Source organism: Impatiens glandulifera, chromosome 4 (genome assembly GCF_907164915.1).
Source record: "Impatiens glandulifera chromosome 4, dImpGla2.1, whole genome shotgun sequence".
NCBI lineage: Eukaryota > Viridiplantae > Streptophyta > Magnoliopsida > Ericales > Balsaminaceae > Impatiens > Impatiens glandulifera.
In genome coordinates, this window is record NC_061865.1 from 46720877 (window position 1) to 46745183 (window position 24307).

The 24307-nt window shown below is 32.0% G+C and overlaps 1 protein-coding gene across 1 annotated transcript; it reads right to left on the reverse strand.

The window, feature by feature from the left end:
- Window positions 1-1276: 1276 nt before the first annotated feature.
- Window positions 1277-24002, reverse strand: LOC124935242 (cucumisin-like). The gene is made up of 10 exons (XM_047475689.1): window positions 23763-24002; window positions 22849-23285; window positions 5232-5323; window positions 4885-5131; window positions 4194-4704; window positions 4010-4104; window positions 2639-2860; window positions 2383-2494; window positions 1885-2098; window positions 1277-1800 (listed from the first exon to the last, which is right to left on the reverse strand). Exons 1-10 carry the CDS (start codon window positions 24000-24002, stop codon window positions 1277-1279), a joined length of 2694 nt encoding a protein of 897 aa, XP_047331645.1.
- Window positions 24003-24307: the final 305 nt, after the last annotated feature.

The following is a 24307-nucleotide window of genomic DNA, read 5'->3' on the forward strand; positions in this document are numbered from 1 at the left end:
CTCTAAATATATCGTTTTCCTCATTAAAAGTTGTAACAGCCAGCCAAGTGTAATGCAATAGACACTTGTCCGAACAGAGATCTTCCCTGAAAATCTCTTCTGCACAAAGCGATATTTTCCCCTCTTCTTTATTATATCTCAATCTTCTTTATCTAGCTGTTTCATTGCGGGCCTCGCGATCCTCACGTCTTCATCTTCATTTTTCTTTTTTCTTTGGTTCAGAGATCAGTAGCTTTTTTTTCGAGAAGGGTTTCTGTGCTTCTTGTTTGATGTTTATCAGGGAGAGAGAAGTAGAGAGATGAACAAGGAGGGGAAAGGGGCTCATGCTCCTGCTGTTCATACATCTATCTCCGTCCTTGGGCAGGCCTGCTAGAAGCCTAAAGAAAAGTAATAGGTAAATAGATAAGAGATTATGGTGAGTTTGATTTCCAACAAAAATTCTTATTTACTTCATCTACAAACCAAACAATCAATTACAAATTAATTTAATGGATACCATTCATTATATAAACCATTTAAATTGTTTTCTTTATTTATAACATTTTTATTTTATCTAAATAAGCTCACAACTTTATTTATAATCTTAGGGTGAAAAATATGGGTGTCTACCAGATGCATTAGCACATCAGCTTCGAAGAGCAATCTCTTTTTCCATTGAACAATGATGGAGTATGGTCGAGTTGGTCTGATGTCAAGCATGTGATCGATGCTATATGCTCCACTAAGAATCTCGGCTTCACAGAATGGGCGCCTATGGTACATGATATCAACTTTCAACCACAACATCATTTGGAAATCAAGATTACCTTTATTCAAATGGAAGTCAATTTGGTGGCTGAATGGATAGCAAAACATTGCACCTCTTTTAGTTATTTTTATTGTGTTTCTCATCGTTTTTTTACCTTGGATTTTATTGTGTAATGATTCTTTTTAAGTTAATTATAGTACTCCTTATTAAAAAAAAAAAAAGATAGTATTATAGTGGGAAAATGAGTGTTAAAAGTTAAAATGGGTAAGAATATCATGTAGTAGAGAAAAAAATATGACATCTTAAATTATATTTTAAAACATTTGTAAAGATAACTCTAAATAATATAATGTATATTACCACAAACATGGTTTGGAAACATTGTCTTCATAAACAAAATATTATTCAAGGACACAACAATATCATAAAATCACATATTTTGAATATTCTCTTTAATCTTTGCCTTATTTTTATATCATAAAATCAATGTTTTCCCATTATTTAGGTTTCATATATTATTTTAGTTGTTTATAATGTATAAATAACAATGGGACTTCTCACTTTATGTGTGACGTCTACCCATGACAAAGAAGCACTAACAATTGTCGATGGAGGAATTATTCCCTCAACGGTCACCGTGAATGATTGAGTTTGTCCGACACCCGTGAAAGAGATTGTATCGGGGAAAACATGTATTTTCAATTTCTCTGAAGAATCAATTTTGACATTGTAAGTAGTCGATGTCAAGCCCACGTTTGTAACTTTCCTAAGAAATGTGACCTTAAAACTTTTCAACGGAAGGGTAAGGAAGCAAAATGAAGGCATATTAAGATTCCAGTCATATTGTTTCACAAACTCGGTGCATGTGCTATTGTCACCCGTAAGATAGTGCATTTGTTGATTGGTATATCCTAGACTGCACAAGAACTGTATATAATCCTCTTTATTGGCATCATATACAAGTCCAGGATCGATCGCCGCTATAGGATTTATGAGTCCTGCTCCATAACCAAATTCTTTTTCTAGAGTTTTCATTGCACTCATGGTGAATGCTGCCAAGACAATTTTGTAGAGAAAAATATAAATAATATTTAAGAAATTGAATAGAATAAGTGAGTTATACGTTAAATAAATACCAGTTGTCATAAGAGCCGATTTTATAGCTGATGGAGACCACGATGGATTAAAAGATTTGACATATGCAGCCGCGGCACTAACATGTGGGCATGCCATTGATGTGCCCGATTGGATTGAATAAGGAACTCTTCTTCTATCAATTTTTAGATTCGTAGGAGAATTCGCAAGTGTCCACGCTGCCAATATATTATCACCAGGTGCAGACAAATCCGGCTACAATAAGAGAAATAAAATTTTGTATAATTTATTTTATCTTGTATACATTATTAATGTCAAACTTCTAATCTTCATTTTTGTTTAAGAAACCCACAAGTAAGGAAATCTCTATCTTAAGAAAATCACAACAAAGGAATCTCAAACTAATAGACCAATAACATTAATCTTTTTTTGGTTAATTTATTATATAGATAAAATTCCTGTTGTAATTGAGGTTGGTCAAAATTATTTTCACAAAAATGAGACACCATCTTTTAATCAATGAGGATAACTTATACAACCTTTAGGATGCCAAATGTTAAAGTATTTGGTCCCCTAGACGAGTCAGGTGAAATATATGGTGCAAACTCATCAACAATTTCATAGCTCTTCATGATGTTTGCAGTTGCTTTTCTATTTCACACCAAAAAAAGATAAAAAAAAAAAAAAATCAAAGAGTAAATTAAAATCCCCAAAAAATTAGAATTCTTCAATATATTTTCTCGGATTTGTCTTTATTAAATTCAAACATAAGCTTCATGTTTCTATATATTATACCTTGTTCTATTAATATAGTTCAAGATTTGTCTTCCATCCTCATAGCCAACCAAAGTTGTAGGAAGGGAATAAATATTAGCAGTTATTGAAGATATATTTTCTCGGATCAATACCATACCAACTGCTCCAGCCAAAAGAGCTGCTTCTCCTGTATGTAATTCGTCATAAACTATAATTTTACCCTTTACCAACCGTGGATTAAGTGATTTTGAACGGCAGAACCTGCAAGGGTAAGCAATATGAGTATAAAACCTTAAGAGCAAAGAAAAATGGCTTTGATTTAACAACTTTGAAGCCTATGGTATAAATGAAAAAATAAATTACTTTATATAATGCTACAATATTTGCATAAACTTTAAAAGAATCAAAATGAAAATTATATTTAAAATGTAAACAATCTATTCATTTATTTAATTTTTAATTTAGGACGTAGTGTAACTAACATTAATAGTCATTATTTTAACCTAATGAGTTCACTATAAAATCGATGCATGTGTTTTAGTCTTATAAATAAGAATTTTAACCTTTAAACTATCCCAATGAGTTACAACTATCTATATTAGTTTTATATTATATATTAATTTTTATTTTTATGGTTGACAAGAGATTAATGAAATAAAATATTTGATTTACTAAGGAGAGAATTCTTAATTAAACTTCTTTCTATATAAAAAAAAAGTAAATAACTTTGTTCAGCTATTAATCCATCAAAACATTAAAAAACGTCAAATTGAGCATATTTGTTAAAACAATTTTTTTTTTAAATTAAATCAAAATCATTAATATTTGATATAATAAAGTTGATCATAAAGAGAATTAACTTTATGAGTTAATTACTTTCTTTTTTTAACCGTCTTCATCAGGGGCGGAGCCAAGTACAAGTCGGCCCGGGCTGTAGCCCGGGTAGTCCCAAACAGACTATATGTATTTAATCAATAACGACGGTACATTACCGTTGTTATTGGTTATTTCCCGTCGCTAAAAGATATTGGCGACAAAACTAGCCCGGATAGATTTTTTTAATAAAAAATTAGCCCGGATAGGTTTCAAATTTTGACCCCGCCCATGGTCTTCATGACTTTAACACATTATATTTCATCTAATTTAATCATATTATCTCTATCAAATTAAAACAAAATTAATTTGATTTATTATTTAAAATATTTTTTTAAAAGAGAATGTAATAGTTACAAAATATAATTAGTTTCTAAATAACAATATTATTTAAAAGAAAAACTCATGGAACTAAATAATAAATGTCATATAAATAAGCTAACAAATATATGCTTATCTATTATAACATCATTGTATTAGGATGTTTTATAATAGTTTTTTTTTAAAAGAGATAAAAGAGAGAATATTTTGCAGTACCTAAAACTAGGAAGACAGAAGCCTCTCCTTTTCACATTAGCAGCATGCACTATAGGAAAGAAACCATTAGGATCAAAAGTGTTCACTGAAATTCCCTGCATTAGAGAAATGAATAAACAATTGAATGACTAAAAAATACATTATATCCAGACTTTGCTAAAAAATACATTATATCCAGACTCACCTCTAATGTTGTACCATCACCCAACTTCAGATTGGTAATAAATTTACGATCAGTCCTGCTTGCTGCAACTGTAAGTGCCCATGGAGAAATATTACCTATAGTTCCCATTCCCGGACCATTGTTTCCGCCAGCCATTGTAGTTAAAATTCCTTTAGTCATTGCGTGAAAAGATCCAATATATAATACATTATTAAAATAGTTGCTAACAATGTGTTGTCCGAGAGAATATGATATTATGTCAACCCCGTCGTTGATGGCATCATCAAATGCTGTCATGATGTCGCTCGATAAGCAACCGGATGACCAACATACTTTATATACCGCGATTCGAGAAGAAGGGACTCCTCCTCGAGCTGTACCGTTAGAAAGACCATAGAAGCTTGTACTAACAAGGCCACCAGCTATAATTGATGCTACATGAGTTCCATGACCATCTGTGTCTCTAGGAGACTCAATATCATCTTTGTTGAAGTCTTTATCTTTATTGTAGTACCTTGCTCCGATTATTTTGCTACATGTAGAGGGTAATATCTAACCATTATATTTTTTTATTAAACTTTATTTACTCCTTAAAAATATGATAATCTTAGAGTGACATTTTTTTAACATTTGAACATATTATAAATAATTAAAGAAAAGGTTAGTTTTTTTAATTTAATTCAAATAATTCATAAAAAACAACATATCTTACTTATTGCAAGTGAAATTAGTTAGCCCTTCACAAGAACCCTTCCATTTACTTGGGGGTGGTCCAAACCCTTCATCTATAAAGCTATTCGATTCTGGCCATATTCCAGTATCCAGTACTCCAATAATAATATCGCTTTCAACCGTGTTTTGTCTTTTAACCGTTTGAGGAAATCCAATAAAATCCCAAGATCTTGTTGTAAGTATATGGTTGATTTTATTAGGAAAGACAGATATTACTCCTTTTGTTACTGAAAATTCATTACATTGATGAATGTAAATGACAACTTTATAATTTTATTGTAGTGTTTATAAACAATAATACAAATAAGAAATAATCAACGAGCTTACATAATATCTTTTGAACTTCGTCATTTGTTAATAGAGCGACAAATGCATTGAAATTATTCTTATAACTGTAAATAAGTTTTGGCGAAGATTTGCTTCTCAAAAAAAATAAATAAAAAATAATATCAAACATAAATTTGATCTAAATTATATTAAGGATAGATTGAGATAAAATCATTATTTAAAAAAGTTTATATTATTAATATTATTACCTGTCAAAAGTTTTTTTTAGAAAATTCAAGTGCAAGAGAGATGGAGAGATACCCGATGTTACTTTCAAGTGTCCCATATACACTATATATTCCTATATAAACATAATGCATATGTCAAAATATAATATATATAGAGAGGGAGGGAGAGAGTTGGTAAGATATTATTAATGAAAAATTCAATATATATAACTGGTAAGATGCTATGAATGAAAATAATAAACTTTAACCACATATTTTATGAACTAGTTACTACTAAAAATAACAATTACATTAGGTTCTACAATTTCTGATCATAATTATTCTTTTTACATAGATTTTTCCTAAATGGACACGTAGTTATCGTGAATAGGACGAAAATGATATGTGTTCACATATGAACTTTGTTCTGATATCACTCTGAACATTAATAAATATAATTTAATATATAATAACACTAACATTTTTTTTTATATATTTTATAATAGTTTTGTGTTTATATTTTATAATGATATAAATTTATAATATATATTATACAATTTTTTATTTAAATAATATAGTATAAATGATAACCCGCGATGATTTCTTAAAATACAAGGGGTCAAGAAGGGTAGTAAAAAAATTATGAATTAGAACGAGACTGGAATGATAAATATTGTTCGCCCTAATCCATATATTGTATTATCATCTCTAATTAGTACATCGACATATAATGTGAATATGTATAAAAAAAATATATTCTTTATTTTATTTGATATTTGAAAGATATTCTAAAATAAGATCATATTAATTCGTTGAACTAATAAAATTAGGTAAAATAATTATTTATCTAGGATTTCAAAATATTTACTTATGAGTATGACAAACTCTTATTTTCTTACTATTGATGATTACTCTTATTTATTGGGATTATTATGTGTAGATCAAGCTTGAGAAATAGTGAATATTAATACAAATAATTTCTCAAGTAAATTTCAATGTGCCATATTCATTACTAAAAATTTGGTTCAAGATTTCCTATATTGTCATTATTGTGCCCATATTCTTATTAATGGATTCCTAACCTATTCTATTAAAAACAACACATATAGTGCTTATAATTACTCCCAACATTGAAAAGATATAGTATTGTTTCAACTCCAATATTTAAAAAAATTTAAATATATTTAATTTTTATTTAAAACCCTTTAAATCTAAAAATTTAAGTAGAAATCATATGGGTCATTCTAGCTTTCTAAGTCTAAAAAATATTTACTTTTAATATTAAATCTATTATTACTATTTTGATATTGTTCCTAGTAATGCTACTTGTATACTATAGTAATATATTTATTGACAATTATAATTTTATGGTATTCATTTAATGGTAATACTATTTGATTTATTTAGATGAAATAAAAATATTAAATGTAACCCTTATAATGTAAATAAAATAGAATAGATAAAAGAAATATTAAAATGTGCCTTTGGTTCCAGCCCATAAGTGCATGTAAGAAAAATAATCACAAATGATCCAAGAAAACATGGAACACTTAAATTTCTTCTTGTATCCATCTTGGGAGATGTTTTTGTGTTAATTTAACTTGCAAGAGAGGTATTTATAAAACTCTTATTGAATATTATAATTGTTTTACAATAAACAAAAACTTTAGCATTTTAAAGAGATTTCATAAATATAAATATGAACTTTACTTTGAAAAAATAAACAATCTTTCAAATAGTCTATTTTATTTTTTTACCAATCCTATAGTTATAGTTGACAACACCTAACTAAAACCGGACCCAATCTTATCAAGGAGTTGAAGTTGAGCAATCCAAAAACTACCATTCTCATTTTTGTATTAATTTTATAATTTATATATACACACACATAGTTTTATTAGATCATCGCACCGCAGCATACAGTTCGTTCTGATAGAGTACACGAACCGGGTTTAAATTTATTTTTTTTGGAAAAATAACTTAGCGTCATTTCATTAATAATTCTCAAAAATGGGAAAAAAATCCACGAGTTTAAGAGATCATTCTAGACAGGCCTAGAATGATTTTGAAGTCGTAACATTCTGAGTAAAAGCTAAAAAGCTAAAAACGTAAATGAATTATCTGATTACAATGCTTTCAATTCTAGTGAGTTTAAAAAACGGTAAATTCCAGTTCCTACAGATATTCCAGTTCTGCTTCGTGCTTGGAATTCTTGTCCACGTTTCCGCGAGGTCGCTGCAATCCGATACAATATCTTTCCATAACTCTTCAACGCTCATGCGAGTTCTGTCATATACCCTTGCATTCCGTTCTTGTCAAATGTTATACATCACTGCTCCAAAGCCACACTTGAACACACTTGTTGCAAATTTATTTCCCTTGGCTTTGAGTAGTGTTGCATCTTTGATTTCATTTCATTCGCTCAGGAAACTAATCAGCTCTAGGCTTTTATAGAATTTGTCCCAAAGCTCTGAAGCAATACAGCAGCTCCCGAATAGGTGATTTATGGTTTCTTCATTTCATCTACATAGAAGACAGTTCGTGTCCGGGATGCTCATATACTTGCTGATACGATCACGAGTGTTGAGTCTTTCCTTGAAGGCGAGCCATAGGATGAACTGGTGTCTAGGGATAATCTTCGAACCGGGTTTAAAATTTGTTAGTTACCCGATCATAAAACTTGAAACGGTTAAATTTAAAAGATAATATTATAAATGATATATATAAGTTTTTAACTTAAAACCTTAATTTTCAAATTAGTTTTGTGTTATGAAATTTAAATTAATAGTGAAAATATATTTTTTATAATGTATTTTAGTTAGAATAAAAAATTTAAACTCTTTTAAAAAAAGATAATTACGTAGACATTAATAGTGTTTATACATTTTTTATTCGTTTGGTTAGAATAGGATGGTTAATTTGAGGGTTGTAAGCATTAAAATTTCACTTATCAAATTTATAAATTTTAATAAATTATCTTGAATAAATAAATTCAAGTTAATTAAAATGAAGGTAAAAAAATGATTAAATAATTAATTGAAACAATTATTATAATAATTAAATCCCAATTAATTAAAAAGGTCAAAAAAATAATAATTTAAGATAAATGTTGTATGCATTTTTATCTAAAATTAATTTTAAGGTGTCAAACGAAATTAAATTACATAATTTAGGATAAATATTATATCCATTTATCCCAAAAATTATTTATAAAATCCCAAAAATAAATAAATTAAAATATATAGACAAAATAAATAATTTGTCTATTTAAAATATTTTTTAGGTTGAAAAAGGACCAAAAGGAAGTGAAAAAAATTAATTTCAAACAAGTTACAAAGCTGTAAAAGGGTCGGGATCTATTGAAGCCAAAATCAAGAAATATTAGTGCAGACCACAAAATCATCGAATGAGCGTTGAAATCTTACCCAATGCACAAAAGATAGTCGTGTCACCCGCTGCAATGGAGGACATACGTGTTTGCGAAGAAGTAGAACAACTAATGAGTGCCTCAACGCCATTAACTCAAATGATGATGGGATGCCTAAACGTAATGGAGTGTTGATGGAACACGCACGAAATGCCCATGCATTCACATTTCAGCCCAAAACGACGTTGTTTATGCTCTGGTTTTTCTTCATACTCGCGACGAACAACCATGATGATCAGTCGAAACTTTTGATTTTTCAAAATTTGAACTCGACTGATACTCAACCAAACCGACTAATTCAAATGCTGCAATGATCACCCCAACATGGTGATCATTTCATCTATGATCATAGATTCATCATCACATATAACAATCAAATAGATGAAGAACATACAAAATTTATTAATGGGTTTTTTTTTCTGAAATTCGAACCCCTTGATCGATTAACCGACCTAAGGAGACCATAAATACCCCCTTAGGCAAACCAAAGGCAAGGATCACAATCTCAATCCCTCAATCCTTTTTATAAAAAAAAATATGTCATTAAAATTTTAAAGCTTTTCTTGAATATTTTGAAACACTGTATATGGTTGTAAAGCTCAATTCTTGGTAATCAGCTGCTAAAATTGTTTAGGAGTGTTTTCCAACTCACTACAAGTTTTCAATCGCATTGTAAATTAATTTATGAATTTTTATTTTTATTTTTACATTTTAGTTCGAGCATTTTTATATACTACTTCTTGTTCAACTTCTTGATTGGAAAACAATCTTGAGATCACTTACAAGTTTTATGTTGAAATTAATCTAAATCAATCAATCTAAATCAAAAGTACCCAAATTTAATTTTGATTTTTTTTTTCAAAATCGGGTTTCTATTCTTGAGAACATCAACCCAAAAACCATTCCATCACGTTTTTAAGGATGTTAAAGGTATATCTAGACCAATTCCAAGAAATCCCGATCATGTTTTATCAAAAACTAATTTATTTATAAAAATGAAATTTTTTATTTCTTGAATTGGTTAAAATAAACAACTAATGTTCATATTTTTATTTCATTCGATCCTATTAGGTATAAGGAAGTTATTGGCAAAATCTTTACCCTTCATTAAACCTTAAAAATCAAAAACAAGTTTTTTCTCAAAATTGTTAGACTTGAATAGAACATCATTCCGATCAAATGAAGCATCGTGATGATGTTATAGATGAACCTTGGGACAAGACAAAACTACTTATGTGTTTGTATCAAAGAATTAGGGCCCTTGACAAAATTATAAAACCTACAATTTGATGGCCTTGACGTCCGAACGAGGTTTCGACCTAGGTTCAATTTTCGACCGAGAAATTTCGCACTTGACCGAGAAAATTTTATTTTTGTATAAAGTTGGATTTTGAAAATTGGTTGTATAACGTTTGAGTTTAAATCGGTTAATTTTCTAGTCCTAAGTATGTATAAGATTTGTGCGTTATTTAAAATATTGAAACACCAATATTAAATGTTAGTACATGTTATTGATGACTACTTAGAGAGAAACTACCTGAAGAATATCAGTCATTTTTAAAGGCATTAGGGTTTAGAAATAAACACCAAACGAGCCTTTATCGAAATATTTTTATGGAAATATCCCAAAAAATATTTTAAATGCATTTTCTATCTTTTTCAAGATTTTTAGAAAATAATTTGAAGTCCCAAAATTACAAAAATAATTTCGGATTTTGAATAGGGGAACCAAACAGGCCTTAGGACCGAAGTCCTAAGCCTCGAGTTTGTTTTTATAGGGAAAGGTCAACTGACCCTCGGTCCGGGTAGAGGATGCTCTTGGTCGAGGCTCAAGATCTTCTGTCTAAGTGTCGAAGTCCCTCAATCTGGGTGCTAAGGACTCTTGGTCCTTGGATAATCTTAGTAGTCTAGGTGTATAAATATATCGGTCCTAGGCTATCTCTGGGCTTAATCCCTCGTTCGAGTTGTATAAGTCCATTGGTTATGGGTTCGGGAGTCTCAGTTCTAGGTCGGACCTCTCGATCCTAGGTGAAAATCTTCGGTCAAATTTCTCGGTCCTAGATCAAGAACATCAGTTTAATCTCTCGGTCCTAGCTCAAGATCGGCCGAACATCTTGGCCTAGTTGAAATTCTTGGTCCTAGGTGTTAGATAAAATCAGACCGGTTTAAATAAACCTAACTTAAATAAACTTTCCATGCAGGAACAAGGAACCAGACCGGATAAACAAAAGAATCGGCTAAGAAAACTAGCCGGTCAAGCTACTAAACCGACCAAGAATACTAGGAACATGACCGCACAAAAAAAGGATCGGCCAAAGCTTAAAACCGGAATCATCAAACAGCCGATCAGCCACAAGGCAGAGGAATAACCGGAAGAAGTCCGGTTACATCACTCATACCAAAAGCCATTCGGTTAAGACAAATGGCCGACCAGAACAAGAAGACAATTCGGGTATCTGTTGAGAACGATACCAAAGGAACAGACTGAATACTTCCATATCCATGCAAGTCTGAGGAAAGACTGTAGGCTGCAGAAGACAGTACTACCGGATCTTTCCACTTCGGGATAAGTCAGAAAGAAGATCTTCCAAGTACAGACAACTGTCCAACAGACAGTGCCTACATCAAGTAAAAGACAAACCCGGGAGGTTTGTCTTACATACCGGAAGAACAGACCGCCAGGTCTGAGACAGAATGCCAGGTCTGAGGTTGACCATCAGGTCTGAGGAAACGACCGCAGGTCTGAATCTCTGAAACACTGAATCACTGCACCCTGCTCAGCCAATCAGATTCAAGGTAGTGAAATATGACCGTTGGCATATTTCACCTATAAAAGGGGGCAGTTGAAGAAGAGTAAATGCGGCACACACAGTGGAATAAGTGAAACGCTGAAAGCATTTACTACAAGTGATAAGATTGTGTTATTCTAAGAAAGCCTAAGTGCTAAAGTTAATGTGTGTTTTACAATTTCGGTATAAATTGTAAGAGTGTTATCGAGCAGGAAATAAGTCTCGATCGGATTGTACTTGTATTCCTTAGTGAATATCCTTCTCACGGTTTCGAGAGGAAGGGGTGACGTAGGAGTTTTATCTCCGAACATCCATAAAATCTATCTTGTCATTTACTTTCTGCCGGCTCCATTGTCTAACCAACTAACTCAACTACACCGCTCTAAACCGACTCTATACTATCCATACCGAATTTCCAGATTACCGAAACCGACCCACCATTTTCAAATCTCCATCATCCGAAACCGGCCTTGTCCATAAAACAAGTGTGCTGCTTCAACCTGAAAGCAAACCTCTTCCGCGCTTGAACCTAGTTCAAGGGTTTGTGACAGGTTGTGTAGTATTGAAACCCCGGTGTTAATCTCTAACCGGATTAACCACCACCCTTCGAGTGAGAACCGCTAACCGGTCCAACCCCCGGTCCTCCAGCGGCTACCTAGATCCTAACACTAGGTTTTGTTTCGGACCGAGGATGCTCGGACAGATATCTCGGTCCTAGGCTACCAAGTCTCGGTCCTCAAGAACATTAAAGTTTTTATTTTTTATTTTTTTAGCTTGGATTCTTTGATCAAATGGTTTGGTAGCTTCACAAAGCTCCCAAGAATATGTTGATCATCATCTCAAGGTATGAATCAACCTGAATGTTGATTAATTTATTCAAAATAGTTAGTGATAAAAAATTGGGTTTTCGATTTTAAAGTTGTTTTGAAGTATAAAGATTTATCTAATATCTTCCTTATACTACATATACTTGATTGATACCAAAATACCTGACTGTTCATTTTGACCAATTCAAGAACTCAAAATTTTCAATTATTTTGTAAATATTAAATTTGATCAAACATGATCAGGATGGATCAAATATGATCCTAATAGTTGTCCAACATCATTACACTCATATTGGGAAACTTTTTGGGCCGTATTTCAACAAATTAACCCAAGAACGACAAACCCATTTTTTTATTTTGAAAATTCAAATTTGGGTTTTTGTTATTTAAATTTATTGATCGTTTCTATTATATCCATATAGTTTCTAAATGATCATAGGATCAGTTCCATCCATAAAATATCATAAACAACAAACATTATGTAATTTGAAATATAAAAATTTTAAATTCAAACTATAAATATGAATTAGATGGTTATTAGATCCTTATCAAGGATTGGAGAACACTCCTTAGACCATAAGGAAGCTGTTGGGATGCATAAATCCAAACTTTAAGACATTATACAAAGTTTTCAAAAAATTCGTAAATTTGAATCTTTTAATTGCGGATTTCTGAAAATCGAAGATTGGAAGGTGTAAAGTGGATCTTTTTGCATTTAGAATGACACATGGGGTCTATTTATAGCTGCCCTAAGTTGGTGGAGGCTTCAATTGGATTGAATCAGCCAAAATCCAATTAATGTATTTTGATTGTTCTTCTTCAAGTTGGCCGGAATAGGGATCAATCATTCCTATTTTTGTAGGAGGAATGATCACAATCGTAGGGTGATCATTCTGGGCTTTCAATCAGCCGAAAAGGTCGACTAACGAGGGAGCTCCAAAAAGATAAGATCAAAGATGGGTCATTGATATTATCTTCTTCGGCATCGCGTTGTAGACAAATATGGCACTCAAAACGATGTCGTTTTGAGCGCATTCGGGCATTTTGTTGGTATTCTGTCAAGCGTCGTTGCGTTTGGGCGATTCGTCTGTGTCCTGGCTAACGAGGCATTACCCATTTTGCTACGGCCCAGGCGCGCGTTGCTTCGGTTATAACGAGCTACGCGGAGCGCTCTAATGCGATTCCAGAGTCCATCTAATGGGCACGGTTCCTGTTGCAGTCAATTTTCCCATTTTCGACCACAATAGATTTATGATTTTTTTTTATATTTTAAAACATTAAGGGTTTGTTTGAAGTTAATTTTATTTTCACCCTTTTAACATTAAGTTTGATCTTTTTAAATACATAAATATGAAAAATATTTTCTCAATTTATTATATATATTTTTTGTATTTTGTAGGGTTAAATAAATAATTTTGGGAGATGAAATGAATATAACAATGCATTCTAAATTATTTATTTTTGTCCCTTATTATTTTCTAATATTATTTTGAAATAAATAAGTACAACATTTATCAAAAATAATTTAATTTTTATTATTTTGACCATTTCCCTTAATTAATTAGGCTTTAATTATCACAACAATTAGTCTAATTAATTGTTTTAATTAGTTTTTGGCTATGGGGTTAATTATTTTCATTTTAATTATTTATAAATAATTAAAATAATTATTTTAATTTCATAAATTAAGATGTAGATTTTTAGTTCTTACAACACTTAAACTAGGACAACACTTTAGATACTTGAGTTATCTTAATTAGGAGTGAGTCGGTATAATATATCTTAATTTTTTATTCATATCTTATATCTTACCGAAAATTTTGGTATAAAAAATTTCATACATTTATATTACGTTGATTTCGGTATACATTGATTTCATTATACCTTAATTTCGGTACGGTATCTATATTATATATTTCATACCTACAAAACATAATAACTTAAATAAAAAATAAATTTAATATAGTTACTACATAACTGTTACACAAAATAAAATTTAAAGATATTTATCTTAAAATAAAATATATTTTTTAAATCCAATATTTTTATAAACTAGTTAATGTTAAAAATCAAATTTATAAACAAAAATTGAAATTATCAAAAATAAACATAAGTATAATCTTTAAATTAGAAAAAATTAGATATAAGAGAGGGAGATTCAAAACAGTCTTCAATCTCATTTATATCTGTATTTTTTTTTGAATTGATAATACAATTCATGTTAAATAATAAAAATAATAAATATGAGTTAGTTTAGACTTAAATAATACAAATTTCTCACTATTTTTTTTTTTAATTTTCATTAAAGAATTCAAGTTCATCACATGTATAATCTTTTTCTAATTTGAATTAATCTTCTATTAGCCAATCATTTATGCACTCCAATGCCTCCACCATATTAAGACACATATTGTTCATCAAAAGATCAACTATTCTTTTATCTAAACTAAAATCAAATTCGCTAACAACCGTTGATGATGAAATTGCAAAAATATCTTTGACAATAATGGAAAGAATAAGTACTTAGTTTTCACTCATTTTCATCGCTCCAAGAACTAGATTGAAAATTTGGTTAAATATTTTTTCAATCTTATCATCAAGGTAGAGATGATATATTATCTAGGGACGAATCTATATATGTAGAGACTCGGGTGAGCTTCAGCCCACTCCGAAAAATATTTTTTTTTACGGTTAATATGTGACATTACCCATTAATTATTAAAAAAATTCAATAGAATTCACTATTTTATTTATTTAATTATTAAAAAAATAGTAAAACTTACCTTACTTTATCCGTTTTATCTAAAACAAATTCGTTTTTTACTTTAGCCCATTTTAAATTTTTTTTAAGCCCACCTCACCTCCGAATCCTAGGTCCGTCCCTGAATATATATTGAATAATATTATAACATAATTATATTTTGATTTGATTTCTGAATATATATATATATATATATATATATATATATATATATATATATATATATATATATATATATATATATATATATTCATAAATACTATTTCGGTATATCTCGATATACTTAAATTTTAAAAATCTTATATATTTTAAGTAAAAATAATTTTTGTATTTCTATTTTGTACCATAACTTACATTTTTTTTTGTAAACCTTAATTAAAAATCGATATTTTCAATAAATTATGGTATGGTATATTTGATATACCTATAATATCGGTAATATTTCTCACAATAATCTGAACTAGTTGTATGAAACTAATATCTTAGATATATAGATAATATTTATTCAAATAATTTTTCATAATATCTTTTCAAACATATAAACTTGCTCAATTACTTTGAATTATAATGTAATTCAATTCCAATTATGGTCATATCTAAACAAACCCAATTTTTGTAAAAATTAAAAATATATATATATATATATATGATATTTATGTAGATGATTTTAATTATATGACCAAGGATTGAAATGTATATTTAAAAATTAAATTCAAATAATTCAAATCAACCAGACTTTAGTTTACATGATGATCTAATTCAACCATTCATACCCAGAATCACCTTATACTTTTACCATGGATTCATTGAATAAATTAGAAAGAAAAACAAGTCTTCCATTACAATTTTAATGCATGAAAGGTTTTTATCAAATATTTTAAAACAATTCCAAAACGAAAAGAGGTGATAAAATGAAAAGAGGTGATAATCCTTAGAAAATTGCAAAAATAAAAAACACTGTACATTGACTTTTTCTATGATATAATTATTAAAAGAATTAAATAAAGTCATTAAGAACAAAATAAATAGGACTAAAAAAACACTTAAATAAAAATAAAATAGGCCTACAGAAAAATGATAAAATCTAAAAAAATAAGTAGGGTGGAAAGAGTAACGAGAGCGTGCACCTCAAACAAAGTCATGAAAGTTGAGTTTATTCAAAATATTTCAAACACTACACCAGTGTACGCTTTCCGACACATAAATACCGACATATTTTATTTGTCGGTAAAGTTAAGCAGATGAAAATCTAAAGAAAATGAAGTTATGCCTACAGACCTTTTTTCCTTATAATTTTGTCCAACAATTATAAAAAAAATTTAAATCAACCCTTACACCATTTTATTTTCGTCCAACCTCATTTATTAAATATCTTTTCAAATAAATCCTAAACTATTTACTTACTCCCAAACCTTTCTTAAACAAAATAGAATTCTCTCCCTCCCTCCCTCTCTTCCTCTCTTCTTCTCTCCCTCCCTCCCTCCCTCTCTCTCCCTCCCTCCCTCTCTCTCTCTCCCTCCCTCTCTCCCTCTCTCCCTCTCTCTCTCTCTCCCTCCCTCTCTCTCTCTCCCTCTCTCTCTCCCTCTCTCCCCTTTTTTTAAATAAACTTAAATAATTAAGTTCCTGAATTTATAAATTAAAAAAAATAAACAAACCTCAAAGAAAAAATATAATTAATTACCTATTGGTGAACCATGCAGCCTGTAAAATGATGATCAAAATCTTATAGATGGAGAAATTATAAATCTAAATTAGAAAAAATGATAAATCTCAAACTCATTCTTACTTGTGTGATGCATCAAATTACCCACGTGAAGGTACTCTTGAATATGTTTAGTGAAATCTTTAGTGAGTAACTGAACAAATCTTTTAATTTAAAGACAATTTATATAACAGAAGATAACATATACCAACAAGAATTTCAGCTCTAGCAGCAGCAAGAGATTTGGCTGTTGTCACTTGACTCAGATATTGCCTTTGGGATGATATTTTGAAGCCTGAAGGGAACATGGTTGAATGATTCGATAGTTGATGGTTGAAATGTAATTTGAACTAGTGAGACGTGACCATGAGGATGAGGGTTTCTTTGTTGCCGTCAATAAGACCATTTGATCTGGCTTAGAAACTTCATAAAGAGAATAAAGAAATTAATTAAGTATCGGCTCTATATTATTTGCTGGCTATACAGAACAATCAATGCTTCAAGTAGTTATAAAAACTCAATATATAGACATGTAAAGTAAAAAACAGTTTAGTTCGCATGAAAAGACATATCTGAATCAATCATGTTTGTAAAAGTATTCATATTTTAGCTTAATAACAAACGCAGAATCAGCCTATATGAGAAGGTGGCTAGTAATCACATACTTATTATGGCAAAAGAAACTGAAGAATCTGAGAATGGATCACCTTTCCGATGCTGGTGATTTTGGAAAAATTATTATTGGTGCTGGTCGTTGTGCTCGAGAAATAGAGAAGTGATCGTATAGAGATTGACGATGAAAATATGATAGGAATGATATTCGATAACTTTGCGGAACAACTCCCTGCCTGACCTCTAAAAATAATATCAGATTGGCCTTTAAGGGTCAAAGGCCGAAATGAATAAAACGAAAAGTACTTTCTTCCATATCTTCTATGTCTTAGAGTGTCTCTAAAGCAACCAAACAAGGTCAAGTTATAAGAAAATTTTGGATTTTGGAACCTCATTTGTTGCTGATTAAAGTCAATGAATGACATAAATTATTTCTCCCACAATTGAGATGACTACATAATTCAAGAGGAGTGAAACCGTGACACGTGACCTCGTAACATGATCTCCACTTCACCCAAAGCTCGCTGATAAAACTTGCAAAGCTGTGATATAGGGTGTTTCATGCACGTAAGAACCAAACAACTGGTTGGAAATCTCTTAAATTATTGTGTGATAATATTTGGAGTGAAATTGTTTTAAAATTCACGTTGTTTGTACCTCTCCTGAAAAACCTTAAGGTGGCACCTAGTGGAGAAGGCGAAGCAAGACGTTGAACATTTCAAGTGCTATGGCGTTATGTGATGAATATTGGAATGGTTTGGCATCTGCTTGCCGTTATGTGATGAATATTAGTTAGTGCACGATGAGTCAACGTGCTATGGCGTCTAAGATGAAGTTGTGTCGCTTGATAGGCGTTCCATGGAAGTCAAAGTAGGTGTATATTGTGGCTTAGTGATGCCTCCTAAGTGCACCTATTTGAATAGGATTAATTTAAATTTGTTTTATTTATATTTTTTCCATTTAAACTCCAATGGTAAAGATTACCTTTTCCTTTGGTATTTTTGAGTTTTGATGATGTTGTAACAACAAAATTTGTAATTAGTTTTGTATTTTGTATAGACAATGTAAAGCGTATAAGTATAAAGAAACTAATATAATATAATATAATAATATAATAATAATATTATAACATTCTAAAAAGGCCAAAGTTTAATTCTTAACTTTTGGTGAAAAATAACAAAAATTCAAAAGGGATTCATTGGACTAATTGAAAGAAACTTAGTACTAGAAAATTTTGAAGGCAGTTTTGGTTTTAGAGATCTTGCTAAGTAGAGTAATGCGCTTCTTGCAAAACAAAGTTGGCGATTGGCAAATTCACGTAATTCTCTTTGGTGTAGGATACTAAAAGAAATCTATTATCCAAGTTGCAACATTTGGAAAGCCAAGGCGAAACAGAATGTATCTTGGGATGAAAAAGCTTAATGCATGGACGGAATTTTATCAAGTTAAATTGTCATTGGCAAATTTTTGATGGTAAGAGCACACCATTATGCAGTAAAAAATGGTTACGTATTAAACTCCAAGATAATTCAATTACTTTTAAATCACCCAAATTTTTCATCTCATGTACGTCGTTTCAAAACTCTCCCGTAAGCGATTTCATTTATAATAAAGGTAATTGGAAAACTATGGAACTTTGTGATCTTCTTGACCTGTCCTATTCAAAGAGGCTCTAAAGATCTCAGTTGGTCTTTATGGATCGGGAGATATACTCATTTGGAACGGAACATCAAATGGGAATTATATTGTTAGTTCTTGTTATAGCTTCCTTTTCAAGAAAAATATTCAATCTACTTTTGGATGTAACTCTTCATCACACGTTGTAAACCCCAAATTGTGGCGAAAAAAATTAGGGGCTTCAAGTAAACTCCAAAACTAAGAAATTTTATATGGAAGCCTTGCATAATGCTTTTTCATCAGCTGAAAACTGTTTTCATAAAATAATTATTATTTCACCAGGTTGCCTTAGAGGTAAAAATAATGTTGAAATTGTCGAGCATGCCTTATTATTGTGCGAAAATTATCTCGAAGTTTGGAAAATCTCTGGACTTCTTCATATTCTTGATGCTCTATTAGTTACACATTTTGAGACATGAATTTTTGACTTCTTCTCAAAATATTGCGCACCTCAAGATAGTTTTATTTGTATCATTTTTTCAAATATAATTTGGCATGTTTGGAAAATGAAAAACTCTTACATTTTCAAAAATCACTCCCTCCATGCTCGAATTGTGTTTAAATATGTTCTTGCTTATACATGCAATTTATTTAATTGCGGGGATAATATTAGTTTTAACAAACAAGTTTAAAGAATCTGTGTCATCTAGAAATGTTCAGAAATTGGGTTATTTACTATTTAAGAAATTATGAAAGAAATATTTTGCGTGTTCAGACACCATTTAGAGATTTTGTTATTGGTTTAGTGCTTTGTTACAAGTGTGAAAGGGCTATCGCGTTATGTCTCATGTGTCTATCACATTATAGTCTCTACTTTAAAGTTTTGATCATTTAAAAGATTATTATTTTACACCTTATATATTTATCTAACTTTAAAGCATGTGTCTAAAAGTAATTCAAGTTAAACATGTGTTCATTTACGACAAGTTAATAGATTTGTAACAAGCATGTTCAAGTGCGGATTTGGAGCAGTGGTGTATAACATTTGGCAAGAACAGAATGCAAGGGTATATGACAGAACCCGCAGGAGCGTTGAAGAGTTATGGAAAGATATTGTATCAGATTGCAGCGTGATAGGATCAGCTTTATCGATAGAGACTGGGGTCTGGCTAAGGATGAAGGCTTATGAAAAACGGTTTGAAAGAAATCCTGTTAGAGATTTAATTCGCTTTCTATTCTACGCAAACTTGTGTAAACACTTGAAACTGATTCAAGGCGGAATTGTTTACTTGGGTTTGAAGCACAAGATGAAATATGAAAAGATGAAAGAAATGAAGAACACAACAGTTTGTTTATGGATGTTCGGAGAAACTCTCCTACGTCACCCCTTCTTCCAACCACCGGAAGGATTCACTATAATATGATTAGAATCAAATACAGTTTATACACACACTTAGCTCACTATTGAACAGAACACTTTCTGTTCAATTACAAGATGAATAATATCACTCAGCTAAAGGTATTTTGATTCTAGCTCTCTTTCTCGATTCACACACAGTACAATCAGAAAGAAGCTTCACAGTTCAGTAAGCAAGGGGATAGAGTAGTTTCTCTCTCTGCAAAATTAGATTGCTTGTTCGTTCGGCAGAATTCGTAAGGCTAGCAGTTGTGCTTGTTAAGGCAGATTGTCCGTTGTCTTTGAGATTTGTTAAATACTGAGCAGGAGCTAACGGTCGAATCTACAAGAATGATACGTGGCGCTCTTCCATTGGAAAGCCTCCATTGTACACAGCAGGTTCTGAGCACAAGGATCGTGGCCGTACATCACTAGTAGTGCGCCGAATATTCCATTAGGGATGTACCTGCAAAATAAGTAATTTGAGGAAAATTCTCTTACGTGGTATTCCTTGATTGGATGCATATAACTGTTGTACTAATCTTCATTAGAAAGTGGAGTAAGAGTAGGGTACAGCTATAGCACGTGGGTAGGAGAAATGATAGATTCAAGCGTACTACTTAAACTGAGCATTAGACGTATTTCAGTTAGACGGATTGTGAAAATCAGTCTAATCAAATAAGTCATCTCCTTCTAATAGAAAAACATCTATTAGACCGACTGGTCTAATAGAATTAGACTCGCGTCTAATTACAATAACCATTAGACTGCACGTCTAACTCCACTGAGTTAGACTGCACGTCTAATTCCGGTTCTACCTCAGACTTGTCTGAAGGAGTTAGACGCACGTCTAACTTTCACTAATTAGACTACCCGTCTAATTATCCAATAACCATTAGACAGCACGTCTAACTCCACTAAGTTAGACTGCACGTCTAATTCCGGTTCTACCTCAGACTTGTCTGAAGGAGTTAGACGCACGTCTAACTTTCACTAATTAGACTACCCGTGTAATTATCCATTAACCATTAAACTGCACGTCTAACTCCACTGAGTTAAACTGCACGTCTAATTCCGCTTCTACCTCAGACTTGTCTGAAGGAGTTAGACGCGCGTCTAACTTTCACTAATTAGACTACCCGTCTAATTATCCAATAACCATTAGACTTCATGTCTAACACCACTGAGTTAGACTGCACGTCAAATTCCGATTCTACTTCAGACTTGTTTGAAGGAGTTAGACGCACGTCTAACTTTCACATTCTATTAGACTGCACGTCTAACTTCATTTAGTTAGACTGCACGTCTAATTCCGCATAAATTAGACTACCCGTCTAATTACAAATATATTAGACTACACGTCTAACTCCGATGAGTTAGACTGTACGTCTAATTTCGAATATCAATTAGACTACCCGTCTAATTATAAGCATATTCGACTTACGTCTAATTCCGTATATTCATTAGTTACGTATAATTCTTTACATCTATTAGACTACACGTCTAACTCCGATGAGTTAGACTGTACGTCTAATTCTATTAGACTTACGTCTAATTCCGTGCATTCATTAGACTTACGTCTAATTCTTTACATCTATTAGACTACACGTCTAACTTCGATGAGTTAGACTGTACGTTTAATTCTATTTGACTTACGTCTAATTCCGTGCATTTATTAGACTACACGTCTAACTCCGATGAGTTAGACTGTACGTCTAATTTTATGCAATGAGAGCCAAAATCGGTCTAATGACCCTCATTAGATCCAAGACTTATAACATATTGTCTCAATACACCTGTATCAAAACTCATAAGTTATTTCAATATCAAAATCTTAGTGGTTAAATTATTTCAACACTTAGTCAAAATAATTTGACCCAACAATTTCCACATTTTTTATGAAGAAATTGCAAACCTGCATACATATATCAAAGCATGCATTCATCATATAAATAAACAGAAACCTTGTTCACTTACATCATTCATCCAAAACCAATATTCGAAAAACCATCAAAGAAACATGTTCAAAAGAGTTAAATAAAGTAAAAGAAGAGAAATCATTGTTCTTCCCTTTTAACTCGAGGATCGGTTGGACTCATCTCTTGACTAGGAAACATGTTGAAGTAAGGGGGATAGCCGCCACCACCGCGACCGCCTGTACTTGATCTTCCACCGCGTTCACCACCACTGGTACGTCCACCTTGATCAGCATTTGATATCCTGCTCCGGCCACCACCACTTCTTCCTCCACGCTCACCACCGCTTCGACATCCACCTCTCTTGGTTGGACTAAGGTTGTCATCAGTGCTTGGAGCTCGCCTAGATCTTGTGCCGGTTGACACACCATCATTTCTTCTGCTTGATTCTCCTTGAACTGGTCGAGGTTGAGAACCTTCAGCATTGGCCTTTGCATCCTCCTTTGCTTGAAACTTCCTAGTAATGGAGTCAGCGAATTCTTGACGTTCATTGTCATTCCTTCTCATGCAACCCTGAATTTCCACCATCTGATTCTTCACCAGACTGAATTCTTCCAAGGTTTTCTTATGGCGTTCATCATTGAAATTTCTTTCAATGTCCAACAATTCACTTTGACGGTTGAAGAGATCCTTTTTAAACTTTGAAAAGTTTACATTCACGATATGGGTCTCATATGTGTTCTTTTTCAAAGTATTATCCAGCTCAATGAGGATCTTGAAAATATTGCCAAAGTTCTCTCTTTCTTCTTCCCTTGAGTTCAAAGTTTGAGACATGGTCTTCTGAATTGATGAGATCATAGACCTCATAGATTCTACTGACCACTTTATTTCCTCCGTCAGATGACTCTTCATGAGACAATATTTCTTCAGATTCTCTTTCCATGCTTTGAATAGGCTCAAAGTTTGCATGAACCTGCAAGGATTGCTCCGGATGATTCATTTAGGCATTCTTAGTAGCTTTGTCTCGTTCTTCTTCTTCAATTTCTTCTTCAGCTCTCTGAAATCTCTCAAGCAGATTTCCAGAGTAGTGACGAGTAATGTTGATGTTTTCGTGAACACTTCCCACAATGGTGTCGGGAAATAGACGGGGCTTCACAAAAGTTGCTTGCTGATCCTATTCGTCCTCAGATGAGGAACTTTCTTCTTCATCATTCTTCTTTTTAGAGGGTTCCCCTCAGTTCTGGCAGTTTCTAGCTAAGTGTCCTCGGCCAATTTTTCTTGAACAACCTCTGTTCTCGCAACAGGGGTTATTAACACATCTTCTTCAATATGAGCTTTAAAAGCCTCCTCAGTCACATTTTCTATGATGACTTCTTCTTCATTTATCTCAAGAGCTTGTTCAAGCTCTTGGATAATCACATCTTCTTCTTCTTCATTCAGACATTCTTGGACAAGTTGATCTAGAATGCGTCTCTCTTCGTCAGAAAGATTCCTGAATTCGATCAGGAGAGCAGCATCTGTCTCATCAGCATCATTATCAGCATATGGAATATCCATAGCTTCTTCTTCTTCATTGAGAGGTTCTGCGCCAGAGCAATCGGCGCCATGAATGTGTCTAGAAGCAACAGAGACATAACTGTCCAGGATATCGTTCAGCTTCTTTAATACCTTTACTTCAACATCAACTCCTCTCACATCAGGATTGAAGTTAGCTTTCCTGGCTTCAAAAATTGGAAAAAGAGCTTTTCCAAATATTCAAGCTTCCACCAGTTCTCTTTTCTTCAGAGCCTCACCAACTTCTGAAGTTCTTGCCCATTTCAAGACTTTGTTCTCGTTTGCCACCCTCTTCTTCCATTCTTTAA

What these genes read in the sequence shown, in the direction of transcription:
- LOC124935242 (XM_047475689.1), bottom strand. Translation starts at nt 24,002, where the DNA reads ATGGATATTCCATATGCTGATAATGATGCTGATGAGACAGATGCTGCT. An exon ending in ACTAATTTCACTTGCAATAA is followed by an intron (nt 4,705 to 4,884) that starts GTAAGATATGTT and finishes CTCTACATGTAG; the next exon opens with CAAAATAATCGGAGCAAGGT. An exon ending in TAACATTTGGCATCCTAAAG is followed by an intron (nt 2,099 to 2,382) that starts GTTGTATAAGTT and finishes CTCTTATTGTAG; the next exon opens with CCGGATTTGTCTGCACCTGG.